General features: G+C 39.7%; 1 protein-coding gene across 1 annotated transcript in view; it reads left to right on the forward strand.

Moving 5' to 3' along the window:
* Window positions 1–741: 741 nt before the first annotated feature.
* LOC145787699 (nucleolar protein 11-like) overlaps window positions 742–14,283 on the forward strand; it is a 35,060-nt gene continuing 21,518 nt past the window's right edge. The window contains exons 1-7 of the mRNA XM_082599500.1: window positions 742–965; window positions 4,083–4,244; window positions 7,333–7,524; window positions 8,121–8,235; window positions 9,353–9,450; window positions 10,256–10,316; window positions 10,527–10,759. Of these exons, the coding sequence (XP_082455626.1) occupies window positions 843–965; window positions 4,083–4,244; window positions 7,333–7,524; window positions 8,121–8,235; window positions 9,353–9,450; window positions 10,256–10,316; window positions 10,527–10,759 (984 nt within the window). The 5' untranslated portion in view covers window positions 742–842. The remainder of the gene's footprint in view (window positions 966–4,082; window positions 4,245–7,332; window positions 7,525–8,120; window positions 8,236–9,352; window positions 9,451–10,255; window positions 10,317–10,526; window positions 10,760–14,283) is intronic.

The raw sequence follows: 14,283 nt of genomic DNA on the forward strand, positions 1-14,283 counted from the left end.
GATTTTTAGTTCATTTTCAAGTTATTATGTTAAATGCCGTCTGGTTGTTAGGTTTTATTTGTCTTTAATTACAGTTAGTATATTAATATTATACAGTTACAGTGCAAAGTCAAATTTACTTTACAATTTTCATTTTATGTACCGGTATATTGCAGATATGTAGCTCCTGATGAGGACACACATACATGTCGAAAACGTTAGAGTTAATTTTTAATTATGTTATATTTGTGTATGTAATTCATCATGTTAAACCCGTTGAAGTTACTTTGTTTTATTTCTTGATTTGTCTATGGTTAAAAAAATCACCTCTCTACTAAAATTGTATAATAAAATGTATATATAATTTTCTTTTGAAGTCGATTCAAAATAACAGCTAATTTGAAAGGAAGTAATGATATGAAAACCTGCAACTGCCAAAAATTTTCCGTAACTGGAAAGCCAAACTAGCCCAGTTGTGAATTTGACAATTCTTGAAAATTACCAGGCATTGTCGATCATTGCCATTTGCCGAGCATTTTTGGCTTTTTCAGAAATTAGCAGACATTTTAAATGGTTGTCAAACCATAATCTTTAATCCTCACCCCAAACTGTACTTTGCAAAATCAGTCTTATTTAAACTGGCAACCCTGACAATGGGTATTTGGAAATTTTGGAGGCACCCTGCTAGAGTTCTATTGTGATTTCTGCACTGAGTTATTTCCACTACATAGGCCTAATTATTGTATATTTTTAAAGGTAAAAAGTGCTAACCCTTAACTCTAGTTTTAATTTTGATGATAGTTTTGTGAAGCTTTTGTTATCTTGACCAAGTGACCTAATACAGTGAATGTCTTGTTTGTAAAATGGGATTGCTAGGCCCCAAGCTGCAAGTGCTGCAACGAGGAAATGGACACCAGTTTGTTGGTGTATCAAATGCTAAAAATGAAATAGTCATCACTTACTCAGATAACATCACGGTCTATGATGTAAGTTTGTTTTTTGTTGAGTTTTAATCGATCTCACTAAGCTTTTAAAGACTGAATTAACTTGCATTTAAATTCAAGTATGTGGCCTGCAATATTGTAAGGCAGTCAGACATGGATACTAAGAAAGAGTAAACTAGCAATTCTGAGAACCGAAAGGGCAATGGTGAGAGCAATGTGTGAGGTAAAAATGAGGACCAAGAAAAACACTGAACTGATGGATATGCTAGAGATGAGTGGAACTATTAAACAACTTGCAATTAGGCAAATGGCGTAAGATGGTATTCAGAAGGGAAGAAGGAAATTTTCTTTGAAAACACCTTGACTTTGAAGATTAATGAGAAGAGGAAATTCAAAAGAAGGTGCAATGGACAGAGTGAGATGGAGAATAAAAGTATTGACAATCGCTACAAGGAAAGAATCGGCCTTCCCACTAGTGTGGACAATCAAATTTGGATGATAAAGTGATTAGACAGATTGATTGGACAACTCCTACTTCATACAATTGCCTATTCATTCTTAAAGTATGTAGGCTACCGTACTTGATTTAATAAGATTTTTGCAATTTTTTGTGTCATTTATAAGTTTGTTGTAAAAAATAGAGCTTTTGTAGAGAGCTCAGTTTGTTGTACCACAGACGTATAAAACTCAGCAATGTTAATGAGTGTAACATATATAATACTGTAATTGGTCATCCAAAAACTACATGTACCGTCATAGGCGCCGACTTTTATTTTTGCACGGGGTGGCGGATAGCACAATATGGCAACCTAAAAACTTCCAAACTGCATGTTTTTGTTTGATTTTTACTAAGCGTGTTTCGTAGATGCTATTGTCTTTTCACACCTGATTTGTAGCTCGATAATTTACAAAGCAACTATAAAACAAAGCACAGGAAGTATGTCGTGAATTTTATTGTTACGTTGCTGCTCTGACACTTAACATTTGGCAAAAGTATTTTTGCGAACAGCAGCTCTGTCAATCCAACTGTTAATCAATTGGTCAAGTTGTAACCGTGAAGCTTCAGCTTGATAAACATTTAAAATTAGGACGTGGTTCAATCGCTGTTGCGTCATGGTAGATCGCAAGTAGGTTTTTTATGCGCCTGAGTGCACTAAACGATCGCTCCGCCTCGCAGGTGGTGGAAGGCAACGATAAGTATATTTTCACAATGCAGACCACGTTTGGAAGCATTAATGAAATTGTTTCATTGCTTGCGAATAGATCAAGCAGTTGCGACATAATTGAAACAAAAATCTGTTTTTGCTGTTGAAAACTTTCCAGCTGTTGCAATTCCAGACGCAGAAGTGTTGGGTTTATGTCATTTTTATATGTGGCAGCGACATTGTCAAAAGCAGCTCTGTTCTCTTCCCATGCTTGATCCTTGGAAAGCAGAACTGTTTCCATGTCATTATCGTTTTCATGTCCTGCTGTGAATAATGTGACAAAAGTGAAGAAGAACACTGTTTAAATAGGGTCTGCTACTATTCGGTGAGTCCGATTCGGTGAGTCTGATTCGGTGAGTTCCTAACCCCTAACCCTAAAACGGCAATGATAATTAGGCCACGGTACCCGATAATTAAAAAAAAAATTGAAAAAATCCCCCGTTAAGGGATCGGACTCACCAAATTGAACTCACCGAATCGGACTCACCGAATCGGGCCATTCCGGTTTAAATACGTCTAAATAAATGCTTGGGAGTAAGCATCTACAGTAGAAAAAAATCGGCCAATATGGAGCTCACACCCATGGAGAGCCTTCCTCTCGGAAAATGTGAACCGTGGAAGTATTGGCGATGCCTCAACCGCTTAAGAACTGGTATTGGCAGGTGTAAAACCTTGATGAGACACTGGGGGTATTCCATGGGGAGCACAAGTTGCAAATACGGACAGGAGCAAACGATGCAACATCTACTCGAATGCCCTGACCTAAAAGCAAGGTGCTCTGCACAGGATTTGGCCGAATTCAACGATAGAGCAAGAGCCTGCGTGATGCACTGGGCTACGGCCGTGTGACACACGATGAAGAAGTAGAAAAAAAAACGGTTGCTGTTGCTGGTCATCGAAAGATCTTGCAGTACGTCCACCACGGCCACGCGGCAAAGATGGCAACTGCAAACCCATATCAACAGCTGATTTTTTACATGCTTCAAACAATGCACATGCCTCACTTTATGTAGCTGCATTCCAAGAAACCGTTGATGATACGGCTTTCAGTAATTCCTGTACCTTTCCGACATTGATCCAACGTTTCTGAACAGCGATATGTACAGGGCTTAAAATAAGCAAAAGCTTTTGCAGGACACGCAAGGAAAAGTAGACGCCGAAATTCTCCATGGATAAAACATGGCTAGTGGCATTGTTTCGAGTGACAGCATCCATGCCATCTTCTTTCGATGCCGTGTCAAGCCAATCTAGTATGACCTCATACTGGTCAAGAAAAGCATTTACGCTGGGAGCTGCTTTTCGAAAATTTTCTAAAATTGCATTTTTTTAATGAAATTTGAAAATGGATAATTGGATATTCATTTAGGGGGTGGAGTTATCAATCATCGAGATAATTTTATTTCCAAGTATTTTATAGCTGGCATAATTTATAGCGATATTATGAGCAGTCTAAAAATTTAAAAAAAAGATTTTTGAGGGAGGCAATGGAAAGATCGTATTTTATTGATTAATAAATCCCATTGTAAACCTAACAAATCTAACAATGACTTATGACAAGTTCAACAAATAAAACGATCGCAACAACAAGGAAAAAACTCGTAGCCACGTGTTGCGTAATCTTCACGTAGCTTGCTTGATGTTACGCGAGTATCATGCTTGCGACAAAACAATCATTTTTTTCGTAATACTGTATTGGTTCACCTCTTGCTTTACGTTGACTTGAAGCGAAAACCAATGATCAAACAAAGATTTAAACGTCCGTTCAAATTACATTTGTTTGCAGTAAGTAATGTAGCCTAAACGGGGTGGCTGCCACCCCGCCACAGCCGTTACGGGGTGGCGTGGCCACCCCGTAAGTCGGCGCCAGTGTGTACCGTATATATATATATCAAACATAAATAAACAACTAAAAAACTTTAAAACTAAATGATATTGTAATGCATTGTTTTGTCAGACTGCTGTTAGAAAAGTAACACGATCATGGGCGGTGGGACCAGGACAGTCTCTCACAACACCGGCTATTCACAATGCAGCAGAGAACGAGTTTGTTGTTGTTATCAATTCAAACATCATCAAAACTTTTACTGAGGACTTTGACAAAGGAGACAAGTTTACTGTAAGTTGCTTTTTGCAATAGCTCCATAACTTAGCGGCAGTAAATTTTATGAGCTAAAAACTGATTTACTTTTCCAGGTTGTTTCAATCCATGCAATTTTGTTAAGTGCGATATCTAGTTCTGCTTACTTTGAAGATTTGTAGAACATCGACTTGTTTGTTCACTCTATTCAGGATGGTTTTCTTCTTTTTGTGAAGAAGGATGGTTAAGCGTCAATTCAAAGCCGATAACTTATTTACAATCAAGACAATAACCCTAACCCTTCGTCTTTGAATCATCGGCTTTAAATTGTCTGCTTTTTAGTAAATTTTTACTCCAGTTTCAAAACCCAGTCAGCAACTATGACTAGATCATTGGCATGAAGCAATTCATGGGGGCACCCTGTGCGAAGCTCCTGAGATGGAGCTTTCATGACAATCACAAAACAGGCTCAAAACTGACCCCTTGTGCAGTGTGCACTCCAACCGTAACATCAAACTCAGGACTGTGACTACCATTTATTATGACAGAAGATTTTACTGAATGGTTTATGCCTAAACATTCTGAACAATCCATTCCTCAACACCCAGTCTTATTACCCATCGCACCTCTCTCGGCACACGATCAAATGCTTTCTCTTGGTCAACCAACCTGAAGTACTGGTCTTTTCACTTCATAATGTGCTTTTCCTGAATTTGCTTTAGAATAATATAGCATCTGTATCTGTAGTTCCAGATCCGAGAAGAAAGCCAAACTGTATGGAGTCAATAGTCACCTGTTGTCTGATAATTAGCTCAAGCACACGTTCGACGACTTTCATGACTTGGTTTTGTAACCATACGCGCCGACTTCCGGGGGGCGGCGCCCCCCGTAAATTTATGGTTGAGGGGCAACAAAAATGGTTATTACAAGTGGTGTTTCAAAGATAAAACACTTCGCGAAAGAGATTTAGATCATTTAAACGGACTTAATGCCGAAAGCGAAAAATAGCCTACGTTGCTCTTGCCCGCAAAACAGCAGTTGATCGCATGGCTGTCTCATACGGTATGGAAATTTATACGTAGATGGTAGAGTAACTCACGCTGTAAGTAAACCAGCTAACTTAGACGCGCTATATTCAACGAGGTCTTCCCGCTGTGAGATCAATTCAACAGAACGCATTGTTTTGTTTGCAATGTGTGAGAATTAAATCGAAAACCGATAAAAGAAAAGGTGGCAGTCTGGCAGATATTGCCTGCATTAACGACGTCTCTTACCGCTATTATCACCTAGCCAACCTGACATCATTGTTTTATGCGGCCGCTAAGGTTTGACATCGACTTCAACGATCATGGAATGTTACGTAATTAGAACGATTATATCCTACACGCAAAAATAAAAAAAATGATCTCTTAAAACAGCTCTTTCTCCTGTTTTGTCTCGTAAGCTTTGCATATTGCTCAATAAGTGCATAAAGTTTAAAATTGACAAGAAATTATTAAATTTGAATCACTGTAAATAAACGTATTCAAAACTTTTAGTCCGGCCGACGCCATTACACACTCCGTAATCTACGTCGGCAATGATTTTTCCGCAGCAGTCTATGCCCGTGTATAAGTTGAACCTGTCTTTTTGAGGTGATAATCACTTGCGAACATCTCGACCTATACTCGAGTATACACGGTACTCGATAAAAGACTATAAAGACTTTCGATAAAAAACAGAAGAGAAAACACTTTGCTGTTGTTAACGTTTTGAAGGTAAGTAATTAGCAAAACGAAGCTAATAGCCTAAAACTGATAGCGGGTTTCCACTCTGCTTGAGATCATGATTTTTTGCGTTTTATTTCGATAACTTCAGTGCTTTGATCGTTACGAAAAGGAAATGGATCGGCTTGTTTTCCAACTGTTCCAATTATGAGCTAACAATATTAAAAAATATGCTAGGCGTAGGCCTAGTGCATGCGTAAAACTAATCGTTTCAAGCAGCAGTTCTAATAAATTCGGTTTGCGACCTATGTGTCAATATAAACAAGACATTAAGCTTAATCAAAGACTATTTTAATTGAGTAAAATGGCGTTATGGTTATGACGTCATCACCTATCTCGCCCCCCAAGGTTTTTTGCAAAATCGGCGCCTATGCTTGTAACTTCGGTCCTATCTACAGTAGTTGCTCGTTTCGAGAGCGTCCCCCTTTCCTTTACAACAGTTGATAATGTAGGAGAGGTTCCAGTCGCTTGACGTTTGTCTCTCCCGGATGCAAACATTAGCAAGCTTGATGAAAAGATCAACAGCGGCCTCACTACCAGCACGGATCATTAGCACCGGCACAATTAAAAATGCAAAAGACAGCGAGAAAAAGTGAAACGCCATTCATTGAATGAGTTGCTTCCATTTTAAATCATCAATTAATTTGCCAAAAAGCTTAAAATTCTGACCTGTGACGAATCAAGGTTCAATCTTCTCATCAGTGTTGTACCATTGTGTCACGGAAGTCAACACGAAAGAAATGAATTACAATGCTATTAAGCCAGCTTTTGTTTTTTACAAGTTTCATGCTCGGGTGACTTAGGAAATAGCCCCAGAGGTTTTGGTTCACTGTTACAGTATCAATTGTCTCTGCATATAAAAAGGTCAACAAATAAATAACCAGATTTTGTTCACTCATTTGCAGCTTTTTCAACAAACCTTGTACACAATATAGTTCCACTATGAGTACAAAAGTTGGCTTTAGTAAAAGCCGCACATAATAATTGTGAAATGGATACGGTAACTTGTATCAGACGACAAGGACAGCAAATGCTGCTTAAATTGATATTTCGCTGTATAGTGATATTGACGTGGACAACCTAGTTGGTGTTTCTTCTTTCAAATTTTTCTAGACCTTCGACAGATAACGATATGTGTTTGACAGCACCTATTGTGTGATCCATACATTACATTATTTTGGATACGGTAATATTTGATAAGTGCATGCGATGCTAATATGCTTAACACAAGAAGAGTGAAGTTACCGATTGGCTTTAAATGATTTGCAATAATTGTGAAATGAGTCTGATACTTTTAGAACAGACCCTGTCTATTTTAGTGCGTGCTCAAAATCCATATTGGAATTACTGCTTTTTTTTAGGTATCTTCTCTCGTCCACTGCATTACAAGCAGAAAAGAACCACTTGTGGTTTTCAAAAATGGTTTTGTTGCATCGTTGTCAGAAGTTTTGTGTGCACCTGAAAAGACGTGGGAGGGGCCTATTTCATCATCTACTCGTATTGTGCGGTTTATCGAAGCAGGGCAACATTATTTTATTGTCTATGACGACGAGGTTGGTGATGTCATAATGATCATTCATAAGAAATTAGTTTATCCACTAATGTTGCTGTTGATCAACAGGTTTTGGCCTAATATCTGACCCAGTCGCACAACTGATCTTGTTATTTATTTGAACTGTTTAGTCTCAAACCATTCGCCTACTTGAGGGCAAAACAACGACTGCTCCACTAATTTTATTCCTTTTTGAAATTCCTGATTTACCTTGTGCAAGAAACTTGTTGTTGATATGAAAATATTTATTATTACGCCATTGTTCTATAAACAAGAACATTGTCGTGCGTGTTGTTAATAGATTTAGCAATTGTTAACCGTCATGCAGCTAGTCATAGTCATTTATGTTCATTGAAATGAAAAGTCCAATCTTACGTTGGGGGGCTCACCTGCCTCCCTCCTAAGATTACTTACCGCCATCCAGTGTGTGATCGAATCGCAAACAGTTGGATTTAGTTGCAGAATTTCTTGTCAACCTTTTTTGATCGTAGATTTCTCTTAAAGTTTGCTTTAGAATTTAACTTTGATAAGCTTGCCGCCGTACCTCAGTGACATTGGAGTGCAGAAGATGATAACATTTCGTTTGCTACTTTGCAGGTTCACTACCTAGTGCTGGCTGGATTTCCAAAAGTAAAACTCAGTTTTGGGACCTCGAATTTAGTATCAGTCTGTTATCTTGCGCAAGATGAAGGCTTTCTTTTATTTACTTTTTGTAAGTCATAGCTTGCTCTTATGTTTGATAAAGATGGTCTTCGCATCTATGTTAAAGATGCGACATTCAACTTTTTAACTCTTTTTTTTTACTTTTTTAACTGTCACTGGTTCTTTAAAAAACCCAAACGTTGAAACAGTGCAACCACCACCACTCTAGTACTGGTGCAACCACCACCACTCTGCTACTGGTGCAACCACCACCATTCTGGTACTGATGCAAGTGCAACCACACAACTCTGGTGCTGGTGCAACTACCACCACTGTGGTACTGGTGCAATCACCACCACTCTGGTACTGGTGCAACCACCACCACTCTGGTACTGGTGCAACCACACAACTCTGGTACTAGTGCAACCACCACAACTCTGGTACTGGTGCAACCACCACCACTCTGGTACTGGTGCGACCACCACAACTCTGGTACTGGTGCAACCACCACCATTCTGGTACTGATGCAACCACACAACTCTGGTGCTGGTGCAACTACCACCACTGTGGTACTGGTGCAATCACCACCACTCTGGTACTGGTGCAACCACCACCACTCTGGTACTGGTGCAACCACACAACTCTGGTACTGGTGCAACCACCACCACTCTGGTACTGGTGCAACCACCACCACTCTGGTACTGGTGCAACCACCACAACTCTGGTACTGGTGCAACCACCACCACTCTGTACTTGTGCAACCACCACCACTCTGGTACTGGTGCAACCACCACCACTCTGGTACTGATGCAACCACCACATGTTAGTTATCTTAATCCTTATTAGAATTCACCTTTTTTGGCACTTACGAGGCCCTTACAACAATGAAGTAAATCGCGATTTTAGTGATTTGTATTCATCGATTATGACAATTGTCTTTAATGTTGGTAGTCATGAGACAACGATGTTAAAACTTGTTTGGTGTAGATGGCCCAAGTTTTGAGTTATGGTCAAGCATGGGTTGGACCATTTTGTTCAACAAGCATCATGTATTTGATGACGTCATCATACTTTCAAACGGAGTTCGTCGTCAGCAGTGCTGGAACAGTTCGTCGTCAGTGTTAAAGCGGTGGGAAACTATTCATCAACCTCATGTGACAGACTTTAAAAGAATCTTTCTTTTGCAGGGAGTGATGGCTCGCTGTGTCTGTCAACAATCACAAAGATGTCGTTTCTTGGAAGATCGATTGATATGAGGAAACTTTCTTCGGTAGCGGTTCCTCAGGTCACGTGGTCGATGGAATGTTCACCTTCAGATTGTAGCAGCATGCGGACCTATAATAACGATTGGAGGCCGATGCAGTTTTGATTTTCAACTCATGACTGAATCTACTTATATCTCTATGAAATGATGGTGATGAGAATCCAAATTGCTTTAGTGTAATCACTGAATCTCAAATCCTGCAAAATTCCTAGTTTTACTTATAAAATAATGCCTGTATATCAACTGCTACTCAAAGTGGAGTTGGACAGAAGTATCAAATTCGGTTCTCGTGTTGCCATGTTTTGATAATGATTATTTTGCTCATTTCATGGCGGAGTTTCACGCACACATTTTTACAGGCAAACCTTTTACTTTTTGGCTTGTTGCATTGTCTGGTGTCGTCCGACAATGCATTGTCTGGTGTCGTCCGACAATGCATTGTCTGGTGCCGTCCGACGATGCATTGTCTGGTGTCGTCCGACGATGCATTGTCTGGTGTCGTCCGACAATGCATTGTCTGGTGTCGTCCGACAATGCGTTGTCTGGTGTCGTCCGACAATGCGTTGTCTGGTGTCGTCCGACAATGCGTTGTCTGGTGTAGTCCGACAATGCATTGTCTGGTGTAGTCCGATCCGACAATGCATTGTCTGGTGTCGTCCGACAATGCGTTGTCTGGTCTAGTCCGACAATGCCTTCCTCGCATGGTGCAATTGGAAACTTCAAAACGCGATTTTGCTCATCGTTGTTTGACAGAATATGGGAATTAGCATTCGGTTTCACTGTGCTGATGCAATTCCACACATTAATCAAAGTATTCTGATCATAGGTTGATTTGGGGCACACAGCGTTGTTGGGTGATGGACTTGTCGCTGTCACTGCCGGGAACAGTGAGTGTTTATTGTATTGTAGTCAGTTGGCTTAGCGACAAAGTATTTTGTGCTTTCCTGCATCTTTTGCTGACTCCTTTTATTAATTAATAACGTAATAATGCTTCTTAAACGATGACAATGCTGCACTACATTGTTGAGGTAAAGTTTAAAAAATTGCTCATTAATTTTTCTCTTAGACGTTTTTATCAATAATATCCTTGTTTTTAGATCAAATCCACATCTTGGACCTGAAGTACGGCATTACGCATGAGCGACTTCAAGTTGGCGGTGTGCGCCACTTAGTTGCACTTGGTACTCATTTAGTCGTCGTAGATGGAGAGTCGGTGACTATCTACAAATTCTCCTCCCCTTCTGTTCTTCTCTCAACAGTTGTCGGTAAAGATCAATCTTATGACTTGTCTTTGCCTCAGTGTGGATCTTGGTGCGATTCTATGGAACAAGTGAGTTTCAAGATAAACTTTCGTTTCATTGTTTTATAGTGGCGGCAGTGCACCAAGAGTTGATAATTGATTTGTAAGATTTGAAGACTCAGCAATCTCTTGTGCTCAAAATAATACCAACTCTGTTTCTCCTGCATTTTGTTCCTAACTGACAACTGTTGCCAAATCGTTGCCCATATCAACATCACGCCTTCTGCATCTTGTCCTGGGCATGACATTGTTCTTACATTTATCACCACTTTTACTAAACCTCTGTTCACACCTCTACTTTCGTTTCTTTCCTTAGGGATAACTTCTTCAAACTTATTCGCCCTTGATAAAACAGCTGCCCATATCTCGCGTCCAGCAACTATGTGGCGATATTGCTTCCGGGAATAATCTTGTTTGGTTGTATATAAACTTGAAGTTTTACTGAAACGCATACGCGCCGACTTCCGGGGGGCGGCGCCCCCCGTAAATTTATGGTTGAGGGGCAGCAAAATGGCTATTACAAGTGGTGTTTCAAAGATAAAATACTTTGCGAAATAAATTTAGATCATTCAAACAGAATTAAGAATGCCTAAAGCGAAAAACAGCCTACATTGTTTAATGTTTGCAAAACAGCTGATCGCACGGCTTTCTCTGGAACGTGAATTACTACTGAGATGCGCACGGCACGCACGCTCACACACTGCTTTTCTTCCTGTGTGTGAGACGCAACTTCAAATTCAAAACGTGTGGTAGCGAAAAAGGGACTGCCAGGTTGAATGTTTCTTCTAAATGTCCATCACATTTTCTGTGACTTCAAACATAAAATCGATTTTAGCAAACTTTGTCGAGTTGAAACTATGACACATGAACTATTACGTGAATACTTAATACAGCTTTAAAGAAAAGATGCATTTTTCAAAACTGTCATCCATGTTTTGCTTCAATAAGCAGTAAGCACTGTATTGATGTATATATTGCTATATTTTCACAATATATACATCAACAATTATGAGAAAACTGCACTATTCGATAAAAGACTGGTCACTCCTACTAACAGAAAAGAAAACGCTTCGCCGTTGTTAACGCTTTGAAGGTAAGTAATTAGCAAAAGGAGCGAAACCAGGTAATAAAACTGATAGCGGGTTTCTACTCTGCTTGAGATCATGACTTTTTGCGTTTTATTTCGATAAACTGTTTTGATCATTGTCATTCACTCGCACAAAAATGAAATGAATCGGCTAGTTTTCCAACTGTTCCAATTATGAGCTAACAATATCAAAATTTTTACGACAAACTCCTGCTGCGGAGTGGAGGCATGTGTTTTTAGGGCATGTTTCGCTTTGTATAGATATTAGATAGCTTGAAGAAGCAATAATAGTTACAAAATAGTTGCCGATATGTCCCAAAATAAACCGATTCTCAAAAGCAGAAAAATCAGTGAATATTTTACGTCAACTTCAAAAAGAGCTAGAATAGATGAATATACAAGTGAGGCGTCTTTGCCCCAACCAGGTGCTAGCGAAAACGAAAGCACGCCATCTACGAGCGTCAGTGCAGCAGGTACAAGTGAAAATCCCACTCTTAATAACGAAGGAAGAAAATACCAACCACATTGGAAAAATGAGTTTCCATGGGTTCAATATGACGAAGTTGCTGATGTAGTAACATGCAGCATTTGCGTTGAGGCGTGTCAAGAAGGAAGGATTGGTCCGCAAACAAAAAGCATATTGGAAAGCAAGGGAAGAGTGTGGATTGAAGGTTTTAAAGACTGGCGAAAAGGAAGAGATGCTCTAAATCGCCACAATGGCGCCAAATATCACAGGGATTGCGCTTTGGTCATGACAACTCGTGATGCGTCCGAGACCTTATCAAGAATGCGAAAGAACCAAAAAGATAATTGTTTAAACAATAGACGAGCATTGGAGGCTATTTTTGATGTTGTAATCGCAATGGCCCGTCAAGGTCAAGCATTGCGAGGGCATGAAGAGAAAAATTCAAATTTGGTTGTTTTTATGAATGTGTTAAGCCAGCACAGTATACAGGTCAGCTCTTGGTTGAAGCGGCAAAATAGATACAAATGGCTCAGCCATGACATCCAAAACGAGATATTGCAAAGGAGTTCGTTTGAAGTTTTGCGTCACATCCTACAACAAGTTAAAGCTGCTAAATTTTACAGCATTATAGCTGATGAAACGTTGGATAACACGTGTCAACAACAGCTTTCTTTGTGTGTTCGTTATGTAGATGCATCTTTCATAATACACGAAGATTTCTTGGGTTTGCACAGTCTTGAACCAGCAGATGCAAAATATCTTTTCAAAGTGATCAAGTCTGCTTTGCTTGCTCTTAATATTGACATCAATGATTGCCGTGGGCAAGCATACGATGGTGCTGCGAATATGCGTGGTCAAATCAACGGTCTTCAGGCTTTGTTTCAGGAGGAAAATCCTCGTGCTACTTATGTTTACTGCGCTGGACACCAACTGAATTTGGTTTTGCAAGACGCGTTTATGGCAAGCCACGATGGCATGAACGCTATTAATGGTTTAAGTGCAGTGGTACACTATATCAAAGGATCCCCAAAGCGACTGTCTATGTTTACAAACTTCCGCCTAGATGATGTGCAAGATTCATCTTATTCTCTGCGTCCTTTATGTCCAACACGTTGGGTAATGAGGCTTCCTGCCATTGAGGCGTTCCTAAGTAATTATGAAAAGATTCTGGATTGTCTTCATTCAGCGTCTAACGACAGTGGTCTTGATGCTTTAAATCGTAGTAAAGCCAGATCTCTACTTGCTTTTAGAAACTTTCACAGTATTTTTCAACCTTCGTTTGTTGCAGCGTTTGCTTTTGTCATTTCACCCGGCGCATGTCGCTGTGCAAAGCAAACAGATGTCTATGGGAAAGTGCAAAACATTAATTGCCAACTTAATCGACGTGACGTCAGCTGATGCCACAGCAAGACAAAACGCTGAAGAATTTTTTAAAAGTGTGAAGGAAGAAGCCATTACCATGAAAATTGACAAACCAAGCGTTCGTTTAAGTCGCTACCGTTCAGCCACTCCTGATATCTCCACAGTGAAGGATTATTTTATTGCAACTTATGGTGAAGTTTTTTCTAATGCTGCCACTTCTTTAGTTACTCGCTATTCCTCCACAAACTTGCAAAATGTAGAAGAAATTGAGAAAATCCTGTTGGGAGAAGAAATTTCAGTCGACGATCTAAAAGAAATTTGCCCAGATGTCAATGCGGATGGTATTGCAAATGAATCACGCCAGCTTCGTGCGTATAAAATCCAAAAAGCAGAGAGAGAAAACCTTTCTCCAAATGATCTAACCAAGTTGTTCAAAGACGATTCCACATTGAGCATCCTTCTGCCTAATATTGCCACACTGCTCAAGCTGTATCTGACATTGCCATGTACTAGTTGTGAAGCGGAGTGATCTTTCAGCACGTTGTGTAGAGTTAAAACCTATCTACGCAGTACCATGACTCAAAAACGACTGAATCATGTTTGCATTTTGACAACCCACAAGGAAAGAGTAGACGACTT

Source organism: Aplidium turbinatum, chromosome 18 (genome assembly GCF_918807975.1).
Source record: "Aplidium turbinatum chromosome 18, kaAplTurb1.1, whole genome shotgun sequence".
In the NCBI taxonomy this organism is placed as follows: Eukaryota; Metazoa; Chordata; class Ascidiacea; order Aplousobranchia; family Polyclinidae; genus Aplidium; species Aplidium turbinatum.